Source organism: Malania oleifera, chromosome 4 (genome assembly GCF_029873635.1).
Source record: "Malania oleifera isolate guangnan ecotype guangnan chromosome 4, ASM2987363v1, whole genome shotgun sequence".
In the NCBI taxonomy this organism is placed as follows: domain Eukaryota; kingdom Viridiplantae; phylum Streptophyta; class Magnoliopsida; order Santalales; family Ximeniaceae; genus Malania; species Malania oleifera.
The window spans coordinates 107,723,948-107,740,763 of NC_080420.1; the positions used below are offsets into that span (position 1 = coordinate 107,723,948).

General features: G+C 34.8%; 1 protein-coding gene across 1 annotated transcript in view; it reads left to right on the forward strand.

Moving 5' to 3' along the window:
* The first annotated feature begins 1,707 nt into the window (after positions 1 to 1,707).
* LOC131154029 (uncharacterized) overlaps positions 1,708 to 16,816 on the forward strand; it is a 42,617-nt gene continuing 27,508 nt past the window's right edge. Inside the window, exons 1-7 of the mRNA XM_058106492.1 lie at positions 1,708 to 1,714; positions 8,717 to 8,825; positions 10,012 to 10,170; positions 14,964 to 15,029; positions 15,129 to 15,218; positions 15,724 to 16,029; positions 16,323 to 16,420. Of these exons, the coding sequence (XP_057962475.1) occupies positions 8,727 to 8,825; positions 10,012 to 10,170; positions 14,964 to 15,029; positions 15,129 to 15,218; positions 15,724 to 16,029; positions 16,323 to 16,420 (818 nt within the window). The 5' untranslated portion in view covers positions 1,708 to 1,714; positions 8,717 to 8,726. The remainder of the gene's footprint in view (positions 1,715 to 8,716; positions 8,826 to 10,011; positions 10,171 to 14,963; positions 15,030 to 15,128; positions 15,219 to 15,723; positions 16,030 to 16,322; positions 16,421 to 16,816) is intronic.

Sequence of the window (16,816 nt, forward strand, 5' to 3'; positions counted from 1 at the left end):
ATTAAAAACTGTATAATCATGGTATTGAAAACTGTATAATCATGGTACTGTAAACTGTATAATCATGATACTATAAACTGTATAATCATGGTACTGTAAACTGTATAATCATGGTATTCTGTAATTACTATAAAACATAACCACTGACTGTATATTCTGTAAATCATATCCTGAAAATACTATAAAACATGTTTCTTTACTATACCCATATTCTCAAACCACACAAAAATTTTAAACATATTATACATAAATGATAACTGTATAAATTTCTATCGTGAATAATCATCTGATAAAAACGTATGGTTTATATTGAAATATAGTAAAATTACCTAGCATAGCATATTTCCCTTACCTGATTTCCACTAAAATCCCCATACTGTAACGGGTCCTACACCCACAGAGTTCTCCACTCAACACTCTGAAAATCACATTTTTCAGAACAGAATATCAATATTTCTTGGCCTACATCATTTCCTACAACTGACAGAAGGCCAAAAACTAAATAAAAGACCTTACCTTGGATTTGGGATGAATTTCAATTTCGTTCCACCGACGATTCGCTCTGACAGACTTGCAGAAAATTCCACCGGAGTGCCGTGGTGGCCTCAGATCATCGATCCGGTGACTAACGGGGCCAAAATCGAAGAGAGAAGGGGGAAGGGCCGTAGGAGAGAGAGAAGAGGGTTTGCGGCCGAATTTCTGCGATTAAAATCAGTTTAGGGTTATTTATACTGCGAGATTCGTTGACGAGCCACGTCATCTTGTCGACGAGTCCTTAAGTAATTTCGTCGACGAACCTTGCCCTTTGTCGACGAAATTCAGAATAGCCCAAATTCTTCTCTCGGTATCTTCTCGTTGACGAGGCCTGAAAATTTCTTGAAATTATTATTACTTTCTAAGTGCGATGTCACTACTGCCTCCTTCTGCTCTTGTTTCCATTTTCCTCCCTCTTTATTATTAAAATACTATTATTCTTCGGGTCACTACAAATTATGATACATTTGAACTAATAATTTACCAGCACGTACTCTTTTGCAATCTAATAATTAATTATATGACGTAACCATACATTTCAATCACTCGTTTACAAGAAGTTAAATAAGTTCGAACTTATTTAACACTCTAATAGATAATATTAATAAAAAAGAAGAAAAATTCAGAAGAACTTATTTAACACTCTAATAGATAATATTAATAAAAAAGAAGAAAAATTTAGAAGATTATTTGATAGGAAGTCCTCAAATAAAGCGTGAATATATAAATATAAAGAGAAAAAAAGGTAGAAATCAAGAAAAACTTTACCCAACTAATAAATTCACTTTTAGTATAGTCTATAACTCAGAATAGATAGAGATTATCTTGTTTTCATGCCCCTTGAAATTTCTCGGTCTTTCTCAGTTAGTTTAAGGCAAAAAACACACGTCCACGTGCCCACCGCTTGTATAGATTGACACCTGAAATCATGCCCCTCGGCAGTCCCCAGTCGAAACCCTCCCTTCTCCGCTTCGTCCCCATTTTCTCCTTTATCAAACCCTAAACCCGTTCTTCCTCCTCGATCACGATCAAATCCCACACATCGCTCCTTCTCCTCCAACCATTCACCGCGAGATTTCTGAACTCCTGCTTCCCCACAATGTCGTCGTGAGTTTTTTCTCGATTATCGACGAAAATTTTGGGTTTTCCCGAGCTTCTAATTCGATCGGACAAGGCAAAGGTATGGTGCTTCCGATTGCCGATTTTATCTTTGTTTGGTTTTCTCCGTGCTCGATCTGAATTGCGCTATTGTTGTCACTTGGAAGAAATGACACGTGCTCTTTGGATCTAAATACGACTGCAGCATGGTGTGATGGGTTTGACGATGGTGTCTATGGAGTTTGATAGGTGTTGAGAGTAGAGAATACAATTAGATTTTTTACGAATAAACTCTTTTTTGAATGGAAAATGATTTTCTGTTTTTAATTTTTTTTTTCTGTCCGTGGAATCATGTGCAATAAGCAGTAGAAATTGGTTTCCATATATTATTGTTGCACTTTCATGCCGAGGGTGATTGAACATGAAGCTGGAGCAGAGATTGGTTATTTTACTGCTTTCCTTCTTTTATTTGTACTCTCATATTGTGACGTTTCACAATAATCAGTACTCTTGATGGAGTTTAGTTGGGTTCAAACTTCCAAATCTATTAGTCTTAGGAGTCTAATGCGTTTTGAAATGATTCTCCTTCTCCTGCTCATTAAAATTTAACTATGCAAGTGGAGACTGAAAATGATTTTTGACCAATATCAAGTGGGTACTGGAAAACATAAGCAATAAAATGAAGGCATGAATTGGGAAGCAAGTATACCATGCTAGATAGGGGAATTCCATGTTTTGAGAATGTTAGTGATGCATAGATTACGACAAGAAGCAACAACCTAGCTTTAAGTCCCATGAGGTTGTCTATATGAATCCATTTCTGTCATCTACATGTTTTGAGGCAATATCCTCTCAGAAAGTTGATGTGTTGCCAAAATTTTCTTGTTACCCCAGTCCAAGTCCTCACATATGACTTTGAATGTGTTTGCAACTAAATCACTCTCTCTTATGCAGTTGCTTTAACCATATCAACCCATTTCTGTTATCTTACATTCTACAAATTAAGGTCTTAAATTTGTACGTCGACTAAAATTTTGAGGCTTCAAAAGTACATAGAAATTTCAATGTCAATTTTGATTTCGATTTTAAGAAATGATGGAAATAGCTGTAAAGCATGGAAATTTTATGAAACTTTTCCTTTTGACGACAAAAGAAGATGATTTCATTAGAAAAGAAAGAATGTGCATGAAGGAGATTAAGAATCCTTCTAACCAAAACATTCTTTTACTAAAATTTAGAAACTATTAATAGGCATAATAATGCAAGAAATAGAACTAAAATACTAAAAATAAAATACTAAAAATAAAATACATCAAGGGCAGGTATGTGGTGTATAAGGTGCAATAACTATAATATAATATTGATATTAAACATGTTCAGTCAATATAAATAAATTTCATGAACTGGTTAAGTATATTTATTGTATAAATACAGATAATCTAAACATACATGGTCAACCAATTTTTTGTAGCTAATATTTAAGTATAAATTTTCATTTAATTTCAAAAATATAAAGGTGATTCATATTATTCTTGTAAATTGTAATAATTGTTAGTTTGTTAGAAAAGAAGATAAATTAAGAGAGAAATTTCAATTTGGGTTTTGAGTCTCAAATTTGAATTGCGTGGAAATTTCCTTTATAGTTTAAATTTCAACAAATTTTGCTGTAATTTCAAGATTTCAATAAATTTCAGGTGATTTGTGGAGATTTCAATGGAAATTTTGTAAAATGGAAATTGATTGCCATTTCGATTTCAAGGGTGGAGGAAAGCAGAAATTTTGATGGAAATTTCAACAATTTCATGGAAATTTAAGACCTAGTTACAATTGCTGGTCCAAGTTTTCAGAACAACAAACAACAACAATATCATAGTCTCAAGTGCCATAGAACGTGCTGCATAGATTATGGAGTAAATACCATCTAGGAACATTAAATGAAAAAAGCATGCAGAATATGGAATGTGTGGGTTATAAAATCCCCAAAAAAGTGACATCAAATCTTAACCATGACTAGTTTAATGATGGCTGGACTTTTGGGATTGTGCAAAGACTGATATATTTAGTAAAGCATGATATGATAGCTAATATTAACAATTACTAGAGTTCTTGGATATTTTGGGAGTATGGTTAGTGAGCATGTGAGGGGAATAATTTTTTGGAGCCAGGCCTTTATTTTTTAAAGCATCTTTATTTCTGTATGAAGTATGGACACAAATTTATGTAATACTTCTAGCACATCATTTTAGCGTATGAAGTATGAACTTGGGCAAGCATATTGGGTATGGGGTGTCTGGTTTTTGAATTTTTATTTCTGAACTGATTCCTAGTTAGCTTTTATAAGGTTCAATATTATCCCTGTGAATCCTTGGTTTACTGAATAACTAAATTTGTTCTTAACTATTTCCATTTTGAATACAAGAAAGGATGTAAAATGTAGCCAAAAACACATACAACCTCATTTGCTTCCCAAAAAAGTGAAGAATATAATTGCATAATCAGCCAAACTTAATAATCTGACATTCTAGAATGCTGCAGTTTATTTGTTTTCTATGCAACCTCTTTAGAAGCACGAGTGCACAATATTAATCCAAAAGTATAAGTTTTGTTTTTGTGAAAATACAAAATTGCCCTCAATTGAGGCATGAAAACCCTTTATGGTCTCTGTTTTTGAATTAAAGCTCATTGCAGTAGAACCCCTTTAAGAAATAGATAGAACAATGTTACCTAGAATAGAAAGTGGAACTATCCTATTCCACATGGGATTGCTATATGACACATGCTCTAAAATGTGGAAAGTTAGGAGTATACTTAAATAAATGTATTGGTGGAAAAAGTGTGATGGCACTTGTATGTTTTGGAGTGGATGTTGAGGTGTTCCTAAATCTAGAAATATTTTTTGTTGTGAAATAGATTAATAATGAAAGAAAATAGTATTAAAATGTGATGATTTCCTGCTTTTTAGCTAATAAAAAATGTTATGAGAAAAATATTGGATTAAAAATGTTGGATCAGTAGGTTTAGCATTCTAGAATGAAAATGTACCACGTTTCAGAATTAACCCAATATGTGGTTCCCTAGAGTGTTAGTGTTTTCTAGTAACTATGGAATAGAACAATAGTGGTAGTCCTTTCATTGGGTTTTGTGTTCTACTAGAGGGTAGTTGTAACTATTCGGTTGTAGCTTTGGATTAATCCTATATGCTGAGGTATGTGAAGGTTTGTGTACTCATTTTCTGGAGAAGGGAGGATTATATAATGTGTTTGTGCACTTTAGGCAGTGTTGGATTATGTATTTGGCTAATTCGTCAATATGCATTTGCGTTTTTGGCATTATTTGTATTTGTATTTTTTTTTAATTTTTTTGGTGGGGTTATGGAGCGGCCTATGACTTGTCTAGGTGTTCACTTAGGTGGTAATATGTTGTTGATAATGAGTTTCCGTGGCTTCTAAAGTTTCTAAGTGCTTTAGAGTCTTAGATTGTTGGAAGGAAGCTCTCCTTTTTTGGGTGGCTGTATTACTTTTGCTCTATGCCTCTATTTCTTTGATTCCTTTAGGGGTGTAATCGGTTTATTCGGTTCATTTTTGTCTAAAACTGAAAACCAAACTGAATTCATCGGTTTTTAATTTTTATAAACCAAAACCACACCGAAAGCGACGGTTTAAAGAAACCACAACCGACTACTACCGGTTCAGTTCGGTTTTTAATCGGTTTTTTAATTTATTTTAATTACAAAAAGAGACCATCCTAACGGAAAGCTAAGTTTAAGACATGGCGCCTACACACAGGCCCAATACTCTTAAGCCCATTAATAAATGGCTTCACCAATACTCTAAGCTCATTAAGAAAGGGCTTCAAAGAAGGCCAGCTGTATGTACTCAGCCAAGGCCCATTTTCTATTGGATTTAATTACAGGATGAGGTTGGGCAGTGCGCTGAGTATATATAATGGAAGGAAGGGGCTTTCCCCTCTTCCCTTAGTCAATGTGGGACAAGTTATTCCCACTTCACAACAGCCTCTACTCACAGTTCAAAGCAATGCAATCCTTGTTCACTTTTACCTTGTCCCACATTGGAAAGGAGTAAAATCAATGACCCTCCCCGTCTGTATAAATCTTCCCAATGGGTGAAATAATCACTGTCCACTTAATTATTTAATGTATGCAATTATTGTATGATTATATTATTTTATTGACAATTATAATTATTATATATGTCATCTGAAAAATTTATAATAATACTTTAAAGATTTATAAAATATAAATATAAGTAATTGGTTTTTCGGTTCGGTATGCTTATCAAATCGAAACCGAAAAATCTACAACAAACAACAAAACCAAGCCTTAGTCCCACTAAGTGGGGTCGGCTATATGAATCCTTTTCTGCCAATTTATGCGATCATGGACCATTTCTTTTGATAGATTCAAAGATATTAAATCCTTACTCACTATCTCCTCCCAAGTTATTTTAGGTCTACCCCTACCCCTTCTACTGCCCCCCACAGTAACTAAGTCACTCTTCCTCACAGGTGCACTATAAGGCCTACGTTGCAAGTGTCCATACCATCTGAGTCGTCCTTCCCTTATCTTATTTTCTATAGGAGCTACACCTAACTTACCACGAATATGTTCATTCCTTAATTTATCTTTCAATGTTATACCACTCATCCATCTAAGCATCCTCATCTCGGCAACTTTTACTTTTTGGATATTATGTTTCTTCGTCGCCCAACATTCTGATCCATATAGCATAGCGAAACCGAAAAATCTGTTTTTATAAAATTAAAACCGAAACTGAAAAGCCGAATCAGAATGTTAAAATGGTTTGGTTTCGGTCTGGTTTTCGTTTTTTCGGTAATTTTTGTACACCCTAAGATACCTTTTTATTTTTTTATTATTTAGGTTCCGTTCATTTATTTATTATTTAAGATTCTGGTTGGAGTAGCTATTAAGTTGGTGCATGTGAAGAATTTCCTTTGGTCAGGGGTTGGTGAGATGTGGGATCATTTATTGGCTTGGGATGTGGTTTGTAGGTCTAAGGCTCATTTGGGGGTTAATCTTGGTAATTTGGTGGCTAAGAACTTTATTCTGTCTCCCCCCCCCCCCTCCCTCTTTTGGATAAATGGAACATTGTTCTAATGAGGAATTGGATATGGTGTTTTCCTTTAGCAGATAGTTATCTCCAGCATAAGGTAATCAAGAGGAAAATTGGTTCCTAGGAGAATGGTTGTGATGCTGTTGGCAGTAGTGTTTCCCATAGAAGGTCCTGTAATTTCAAGTTTTCAGATTTCATCTGTTCTCATCATTTACGAAGTATAACATTAGGTGTGTTTCTGGGGGGTTTTGATTTTGGGAGGATTAACTGGCAGGAGAGCAACCTTTTCTCCCTTTTTTTAAGGGTTTTTTTTTTTAATAGCCTTACCATTTGCCATAATGCATCTATTTCTTCTTTCTTGGTTCTTTATGGGGATTGTGTCTATTGGGACTTTCAATTTCTCAAAAACCTGAATTATAGGGAAATAGGAAGGCTATGAGACTCTTTTGTTACTCTTATTGTTGGATTTTTTTTCGACTTTTTCCAAAAGGGATTCCAAGATTGAGGCCTTGTATGGTTCTGAAGCGTTTTTGTTTAAATATTTTTATTCACACCTGATTCATCCCTCTACTTCATTTCCTCTTGTTAATTGTATTTGAAAAGCCACTGTTCTCTCCATTGTTAAGGCTTTTGTTTTGCTGGTGATCGTCAATAGAGTTAATAATCTACTACAGATTAGGCCGTATGAGGCTTTATGTCTCAAAGTGTGTGTGATGTGCTTTAGTAGTGGCAAGTCTTATTCTCATCCATTCTTGCTTTGTTTGATGCCTTGGAGGCTATTGAATAAATTATTTGGCATTTTGGTGAGTGTTGGCCAAGTTCAAGCTCTTTGGAGATTTTTTCAGATAGTAAATGTGGTTTTGTGTGGTCTGTGCAGTGTTTTAGGATATATGGTCTATTCTTTTGGGGGTAGCTTTATGACTTTCATTTGCTTCTGGACAGAATTATTTTCCATACATACACATTAGATTATTTGTCTGGTTGTTTTAATGGTATCTATTTGTCAAATTTCAAGTAGGTTTGGACGGCTTTGTTGGCTTGAGTTTCTTGTTGTATTTTTTGTTTTTTTTTCTTCTGTAGTCTATTCTTTTTTGTTTCCCTCTGGAGGATGCCTTGGCCTCCTTGTTGTACTTCTTAGGGAAGTTATAGGAAAGTTATGGGTTGGATAGTTTTTAAAAAACATTAGTTTAATAATTTATCCATTTTTGAACATTTATTTTAATTTTGAACTTGTGAAAAAAGAAGGGTATGTTGGAGAGAATGAAGGGGGAAAAAAAAAAAAATGCAAGGCTGTCCTCTCCTCCCTTAAGTAATAGTTATATACATAATTTTGTAATAATAAATGTTCATTTTTATTGAAATAAGATATTATTCAGAAAAATCCAGTATATTGACTGATTAAGGGCATAATTATAATGTTCGTGTACATCATTTTAGAGTTTAGATAGGAGATAGGACAAATTTCTAAAATAATTATTGCAGTGCAAGCTAATGTTTAAACCACATGCAGGCTATGTGCTTTTGATACAAACTAAATTGTGGTTTATAGATGCATGCGGTTTTAATATCTGGATGTGTCACAATGTATGTACGGACTATGGAGTTGAATGTTGTGAGCAAAAGTTGTGCAACCATTTGTATTGATATGATGCCTACAAATTGGTGGCAGAGATCTTGACATGAGTCTTGTAAGCCATGGAAAGTTGTCATTAGTAGTAAATCTTGATTTCATTTCAATCTTTGGCTCAAAGCCTTCGTGAGGGATACTCGACATGCATCTCAAAGTGAAATTAGTAGGTTTTGGGACGGAAGTTTGTGGTTATTGTTTTTGATATAGTTAATTTGATTTTAAAATTTCTGATGTCTAAATGAATTTGTTGAGCTCAGCTGCAAACACTTTACAGCAGTGAGTTCAGCTCTTCAATAAAGAGATCAGGCGACTCAATTTTAAGTCTTATAATAATATTCTTTCCTTTTTTTAATATTTATGTCAGGCTTTCTGCAATGCACCGTGTGGGCAGTGCGGGGAATACATCCAATTCAGCTCGCCCTCGAAAGGAGAAGAGGTTGACATATGTTTTGAATGATGCTGATGATAGAACGGTGAGGTGATTTTTACTTGTTTTGCTTTTCCTTTTTATCAATTTTATTATTGATCTTGTTTCTAGAAAAAAAAATATTTACTATAACTTTAATGTCTTGAAGTCATAAGCAGTGGTAATTGCTGTATGTGTCTTGTGTGCACAGTTGTTAATATGTTGAGAAATTTCCTATTTTAATATCTTTAGGGTGTTCATTCGTGTCCATTATTTCTGTTTTCTGGTGTGGAAATGTTGTTTTCTTTTTCTTTTTTCTTTTTAAAAAATATTTTTTCTTGCTAAGAAATAAAAAAAACTCGTGTATTCCTGGTCCAATCATGTGGTGAAAACATATTTGTATGTTTGTCATGCACAAGACAGGCTTCAAATGTATTTTTTCTAATATCCATATTACGAATGCCTCTTTGGATTCACCCGTATATGTACTTTTATATTTGTGGAATGATGATTTACATGATCTTCTCAAAATTGGATAGCAACTCTCTGCACTCCTAAGCATGATGTTGAGAAGTCCTATTTTTTAACCAGCTTCAAGAACATACTGATTATCTCATGTTTTTACCTTTTAGACTCTGTATTTTTTTTTTGTAGTTACATTTGGCAGCGTTGGACTCCTGAGTTTTCTGCGATTTCAACTTTTAAATTCCCTTCTGCACTAAACATGTTAACCATTCATCTTGGTTGATTCTGGTTTTGTATCTTCTTCGTTTTTTTTTGTTTTTTGTTTATTGGTGTGTGGTCTGGTTTGAATCATAATAAACTTGTTATAGGTCATTTAATACTATATGCATGCTATAAATGCTGTAATTGTGGGCCCTGTGTTTTATATTTTGAAAGGTTTGAATTCACTCTATATGTGGATGGAATAGTTGTTTAAAAATAGATAAGAATGTTATTATCTGGTAGTTATTTATCTATTTTAATATGTTCATTTGAGCACTTAATTATGCCTAATATGTGTGTGTAATTATATATGTAACATGTGCACCTGCTTAGTACAAATTATACTTGTCTTTCTTCATGTACCTGTTATATTTATTTTCTCAAAAGCAAATAGGAATTTTGGATCTCATTTTCTATGATAGATTTATTTTTTATTGTTCTATTTGGTATATTCTACTATATTTTTCTTTTAGTGACTTTATAATTGTTGAGCTAACTATAAATCCTTCTGTGCCCTCTATTTGCAGCATTGTGCGGGTGTAAACTGTTTGGAAGTATTAAAGTCATTGGCACATGAAGGGTGTGATTATCTCTTCACTGGAAGCCGTGATGGCACACTGAAGAGATGGGGGCTAGCTGAAGATGTTGCTACTTGTTCTGCGACATTTGAGTCACATGTTGATTGGGTATCTTAACTTTGATCTCTCTCTCTCTCTCTCTCCCTCGCTCTGTCTTTCTTTCTCTCTCTCTAATTTTAACTGTAATACCTGCTTATCATGATCTTTTACCATACCCGTTGAGAATTTGGTTAACAGTTAACACTTCACCTATGCCTCTGTCAACTTGTGTTTTTTCCAGGACCATTTGGTTTTTAGTTAGCTCAATTGGTTCCTTTCCACCATTCAGCAGGAATAACTGAATAAGCCTTTCCAAATTTCACACAATATAATTTTTCTTAAAATTGCCTGATGGTTGATAAGTTACTTTTGAGTTTAATCTGATTTAATGTAGTCCAATTCTTTTCATTCTGTGAAAACACATCTTGCTTTCCATACTTTTAAAGACAGTTCGAAAATGTTTGGCTTGAGTAGAGGGTTGAAGGACGCTAAATCTTGGTAACTTAAGGGAGGCAAAGGTCAAGATTTTTGAAAAATAGTAGTTTGATTGATCAATTTGTGGAAAATTGGTTTATATATTTGTAGGATCATATCGATTAAAGAACTAATTACAGAGGAGTTTATGGATATCCTTTTCAAAGATGAAGTAATCCTATTCATCTAAAAACAGTGTTCAAGAATAATAAGGCCTCGGTAACTTGTGGGAGGCAATGTCAGACTTTAGAAAGATATTAGTTTCATTGATTAATTTTGTGGAAAATTTGTTCTATATTTGTAAAAATATAGGGATTAAAGAAGTAAATTGCAGAGATAGTTTAGGGATATTTTTTTCAAAGATGAATTAAAACCATTGCTAGGAAATGTTGATTAAGAGAGTGGATTGCAATACTTTTCACTTAAAATGGCAGGTTGGAGGGGAAGGATGAACTTTGTTAGAAGGTTGGATGGTGAGTTACGGGAAATATTAGAATATCTAAAGATAGTTTCGGTGGAGATGATGCGATACTTTCTTCTCTAACTTTCATTCTCATTTGGACATTGTGTGGTTTATTTAGAAGGAGTCGGTTATATTCATGGTCTATTATTTCCAAGAAATTGTCGAAATTTCCATTGAAATTTCCGATTTCCGTCACCCTCGAAAACGAAATGGCAGCCAACTTCCGTTTTGCATAATTTCTGTCAAAATTTCAACAAATCACTCAAAATTTATTAGAATCTCGAAATTTAAGCGAAACTTGTTGAAATTTTAACTGTAGAATGAAATTTCCTTGGAATTCAAATGAGGGATTTAGGAGTGAAGTGAATTTTATTTCTTAATTTATTTTATTTTTTTTATTGAAACAAAAAGATTATTACAAGGGATTTTGAAATTATATGAAAAAATAAACTTACAATAACATTTTTTATCTAAGCATTCATGTCTAAATTATCATTATTTTTATAATAAATAATATTTAAATGATTTAGGAATTTATTTGTATTAACTGAATATTTTTAATGCACATTACCTTATAACAAATTATATTACAACTTTTTCACCTCATACACAACATAGATGCATTTAACTTGTAATATATTAGTCCTAAAACTTATGTTATTACATCTATTTATCAGTTCTAAAGTTTTATAAAATATTTTATTCCATGATTTGTTACTGATTTCCATTATTTTTTCAAATCAAAATCGAAATTGACATTGAAATCGAAATTTCCATACTTTTGGTGCTTTGAAATTTGAGTCAAAATTGAAATTTAAGATCTTGGTTGGATTCTAGTTGTGAATAGCATTTTTTGGTCCGACCTACCTTTCGATTCATAGGAAATTGGAGAGGGCTGAGAGGCTATATTTCATGATGTCGAAGAATAAGCTTCAAGCTTGCAGTTGGGAGTACAACAAGGCATGCCACTAGACGTGTTTGTATGCAAGTGCAGCTAGGAAAGACACAGGAATTGGGGCACAGCTGGAGACATTATAGCTTGAATTCAAGCAGTGGCTTTGGGGTTATCCAACAAGGGAAAGCACGTATCATTTGGGTCTTTCAAAGGAATGTGGGTGGGCTGAGTGATTTGGCCTCATGTTTGACTGGAAAGGCGAGCCTGTTTGGAAAATTTTTAGAATGGGATGGGGTGAGGATGAAAGGGCGCTGGAAGAAGGTAAAATGGTTTGATTCATAAAGGGCCTGATTGCAAAGGTGATTTCAAGCAGAGGGATGTGGACCCATGTGAATTGCATGCTTCTAGCAAGTTCATAAGGCTAATAATGAATTCAGGAATGTATAAAGTACTGGCGGTTAAATAATATCTGTTATGGCTGCGACTGTCCTTTATTTCTTAGGCTTTCCATTTTTATTTATTTTTTATTTTTTTGGGGTGAGGCTTGAATTTTTTGGTGCTGGGGAAAGTTGGTTTATGGTAGGAGTGTGGATCCAGGATGCACTGTGTTATATTCACTTTCTTTAACCTCCAATGCAGTTGCCATAATGCTCCTATTTCTCTTTTCTTTTCGTCTGATGGTGGGTATGATCTCCCGGAACTTTCAGTTCAAAGGAATTTTAATTGAAAATAACAACTGCTCTTGCTCAGTTAAGGGTATTGGATTCTTTTAATCTGCCTTCTGGAAAAGATGGTAGGGTCTTACTTTGGATACATATGCAGAGTTTTCGTGTAAAAATGTATATTTTTTGATAATCTTACGTGTGATGCCAAGGGTGCTCAGTTTCTTTTTGTATTCTCTCATTTGAAATTCGAAGAACCCTTCCAAAATCACCTCGGTCTTATAATATTAACTGGATTAATACAATGATTTGCTTTTACTTCATTTTAGAAGACCTTATAAATCTTTGCCTCTTGATGCGTGTGCTCTCTGTTTCCAGAGATGTGACTCAAATGCATATTTGCTTCATTGATTAGGCTATTTGGTGCTTTTGAGGAGCAGTAAGTGTGCCATTTCTTTTTTGGATGTTCTTTCTTCAGAAGTTTAGGGGCTTCCGTTGGGGGAAGGAGGGAAGATTCTTTGGAGATGTGAGCTACTTCGCTATGGCCTGGTGTATTTCGTTTGATCAAAATTCTTGAACCTTCAATGTGAGGGTGTTTAGTGTTTTTTTGTGTCTGTTTTTTTTCCCCTTAAATTTTTTTGAAGTTTTTTTTTTTGTGGTTTTTGACTTCCTGTGGTTCAATGCCTTTTGTTTGTTTTTTGGAGTGCGTCTTGTTGATATGTGCAAGGACCGGGGACTTTCTTATTTTAAGACTTTCTTTTTGTTTTTCTTTTTACTTAGGATGATATTTGTCTTACTTTACCATATTCCTTATTTCTTAATAAGATATCTTCTTTTATCTTGAAAAAAAGGATTTATTTGGATGACCAAAGTCCCTTTTTTGTCCAAACTTTGGCTTGGTCCATGGGCCACAAGAAGTTCAACACCACTTAGGTGCTCCGTTTTAGGGAGCCTTATAAACTATTTTTTTCATTTATGTTTGTACTATGTACTCTAGGAGTTATGATTTCAATGTTTAATTTCCCTTTCTGCTTGTTCTTTCTGGAAACTCTGTTTCTATGGCTTGGACTTGCTGGGTTGCATCTTGGTCCGCTACTGCCAAAACCCCAAAACTATCCCAATAAATGTGTGGATACACACACACACACACACACACACACACACACACACAGAGAAACATATATATTTGGGATTACGGAGTGACTGTCGAGTGATTGGTCTTGAGCGAATAGCGGAATATTCCTCTTCTTTGGAGAATATTTATTTGGACACAAATTTCTGCTTTTTGGGTGTTTTTAATGTTTGTAAGCTGTGCCTTTGTCGATGATTATGATGAATGGGATCATGGAATGCCATTATATGAGATAACGTCAAAGTTGTACACTGCTTTTCTAAGCTGCCTGTTTTTGATCAAATAATGCTGTCTTAATGGAAATTGCCCTGGAAATCTGGGCAAACTTGAGCTGTGCCTTCGTCGATGATTATGATGGATGGGATCATGGAATGCCATTGTATGAGATAACATCAAAGTTGTCCACTGCTTTTCTAAGCTGCCTGTTTTTGATCAAATAATGCTGTCTTGATGGAAATTGCCCTGGAAATCTGGGCAAACTTGGATTGGTGGACTATTTTGACTGTGGCAGGAGCCAGGAACAATTCTTTGACTTTTTGACAGTTAAACTGAGATGTTGATATAGGTTCTTTGGGAAGTTTATTGCATGGACTACAGGTGTTGGATGTTTGAGGGGCACTGTTATTTTTATCTGTTGGTCAATGCTGTTATTCTAGCGGGGATATTCTGGGCCTTGCTCATTCTATTATAGGTTGGTTAACAATGTTCTCTTGTTAGATAGTTTCATCTGTGCTGCTGTTGGTGAATGGAGGGGCTGAGTTTTTTGGCCAGGAGATGGCTAATGTTGTAGAACTGTGGCTGTGGAAGGATTGCTTATCCTTGCTTTTTGTGATGAAATTCTTTTAGTGTATTTCTGACCAAAAAAAAAAAGGGAAAAAAGAAAAAGATCTTTAAATGCATAAAGAGGGATCTATATTATTTTAGCCACTATCCTAGTATATACTGCTTTATTGTCATTGTTTTTAATCGTCGGTTGCTGATGAAATAATGCATTTCTTTTTGGTTGGGATTCTTTTTACTTGGATGAATCTTGTGGGATAGCCCATCAAAGCTTGAATGGTGTTCTCCATAATACCTTTTTGATTGAATCCATCAAGCTTTTTAGTACTGATGCTAAGAGCTGTATTGGCTTAATTATATAAGATTTTTATGTTTTTTTTTTAAGAATGTTTCTTCCCAATTTGCTGCATGCATATATTGCAAGTGAATTTAGAATTGATTTTTTGGGGTGTACAGGTCAATGATGTTGTCCTTGCTGGTGATAATACCCTTGTTTCTTGTTCATCAGACACTACTCTCAAGGTTTGTCAGACTTCATGAAAATGTTTAGTTTTGCAATGTATTATATCTAATCTTATTAATTATTAATTTTTATTCTGCTTTGTTATTGAGATACACCAGACATGGAATTGCTTGTCTGATGGAATTTGTACCAGGACACTCCGCCAACACTCTGACTATGTTACTTGCCTCGCTGCAGCAGGGAAAAATGTAATTTCTATTTCAAAATTTTTATGTAGTGTGTTTAGTTTGGTGTTTTGAGTGCTTTTGGAGGTTGTAGTCAGCACTTTGGCAGTACAAGCATTTGGTAATCCTTAGCATTTTGCATGTGTGCTAAATTGTACTTTAGGTGTTTGGTAGCTGTAACTTTTGGCAGTTGCCAGAAGCTACTAAAATACCCTCCCAAAAAAAAAAAGCAGCTTTTGGCAAAAGCTCCAAGAAGTTAGATTTTTTCTACCACAACCTTGAACTGCGACAACAAGAGCAGCTGCAATTGCAACGGGAACTGTCAATTTCAACAGCGACAGCAATGGCAACTGTCAACTGCAATTGCAATATGAAACAAGCCTTTAATTGATTGTATTGATGGAAGAATTCTGACAATTCAATTCTTCTCTTTTTGCTTCATGTTTGATTTTATTTTGCAAATTGGCACTTTCATTCTGCATATTCTAGCCATCATTTTCTGATCCATTTATAGTGTCATGCATTTTAGAGCAATATTGTTGCTTCTGCTGGCCTTGGTGCGGAGGTTTTCATATGGGATATTGAAGCTGCTCTTGCTCCAATCTCAAAATCAAGTGATGCAATGGAGGATGATTGTTCTAATGGTATTAGTGTTTCTGGAAATTCGCTACCCATTACAAGTTTGCGCACTATCAGCTCCAGCAACAGCATTTCTCTGCACTCAACTCAGTCTCATGGATATGCTCCCATTGCTGCCAAAGGCCATAAGGAATCAGTCTATGCATTGGCCATGAATGACAGTGGAACCCTCCTTGTTTCTGGTGGAACTGAGAAGGTAAACTGATACCAAGGGTCAGGGTTTTTATCTTCTGAATTTGCTACTGAATGCTGTCCCCCCTTCCCCACCCCCTCCCTTCCACAACACACACACACACACACACACACACACACACACACACACCCACCCACGAAATGCATATTTTCAAACAAAGGGGTGACTCAATTAATGCTGTATTTGTGCTTGTGTGTTCTGAATGCATATTTTTGATTTTTTAATGATATTGAAATGCTTGGGGCTTGATATCATGAGGGAGTTCTATTTTTATTACAATGGTGTGTATTCTGTAGGTTGTACGTGTTTGGGACCCAAGAAGTGGTTTGAAGACTATGAAGCTAAGGGGGCATACAGATAATATTAGGGCTCTGCTTCTGGATTCTACTGGCAGGTTGGTTGGTGGGAGTCTCAATTTATTGGATTGTCCCATGAATCCATTCTATGCTGTTGAGGCTTAACTTATTATTGTTTTGCATGCTTGTGTGGCATGTGAATGAAATTTAAGCTATAGATGATATTAGAAGCTTGAGTTTAATGCAAGCTTTGGTGGTGGGAAGCGCAACACCATAAACTGTCCAATGAGAGTTGGACAGGAAGATGGGTTAGTGGCATATAGATTTGAAGTTTGAAGTATAGTACATTTATGTTTCTTGAAGAAAATTGAAATAGTCTTGGACTGGAAGTGTATCTAGAGCCTGTTGGGAAACTGAAGGAATATAAGTGTCTTTACTTGAATAATAATGAATACTAGTATGAATAGATAGGAATGTGCTGGCCACATGGCCTG